The 245-nt window shown below is 64.5% G+C and overlaps 1 protein-coding gene across 1 annotated transcript in view; it reads right to left on the bottom strand.

Moving 5' to 3' along the window:
- KCNC4 (potassium voltage-gated channel subfamily C member 4) overlaps nt 1-239 on the bottom strand; it is a 21,321-nt gene extending 21,082 nt beyond the window's left edge. Inside the window, 1 exon segment of the mRNA XM_015563524.1 lies at nt 3-239. Within this exon segment, the coding sequence (XP_015419010.1) occupies nt 3-176 (174 nt within the window). The 5' untranslated portion in view covers nt 177-239.
- Nucleotides 240-245: the final 6 nt, after the last annotated feature.

Here is a 245-nt window from a genome sequence, read left to right as displayed (position 1 = left end):
CCCGGGAGGGTGCGCAGGGTGCTGCGGTAGGTCTCATGTCGCGTGCCGCCCACGTTGATGATGATCTTCTCCGACGCCTCGCCCTTGGCCATCTCCTCCTTCAGACATGTTTTGGATGGAGGCTTGTTCCCCGACTTGCGCCCGCGGTAGGAGGAGACACACACCGAGCTGATCATAAGAAGCGCTGCGGGGCTTCGGCTTGGGGCGGCCGCTGCCCTCCAAACACCCTTCCCGAGGAGGCAGCG

This window comes from Myotis davidii, unplaced genomic scaffold (assembly GCF_000327345.1).
Source record: "Myotis davidii unplaced genomic scaffold, ASM32734v1 scaffold217, whole genome shotgun sequence".
NCBI lineage: Eukaryota > Metazoa > Chordata > Mammalia > Chiroptera > Vespertilionidae > Myotis > Myotis davidii.
This window is presented reverse-complemented; position numbering and strand designations above follow the sequence as displayed.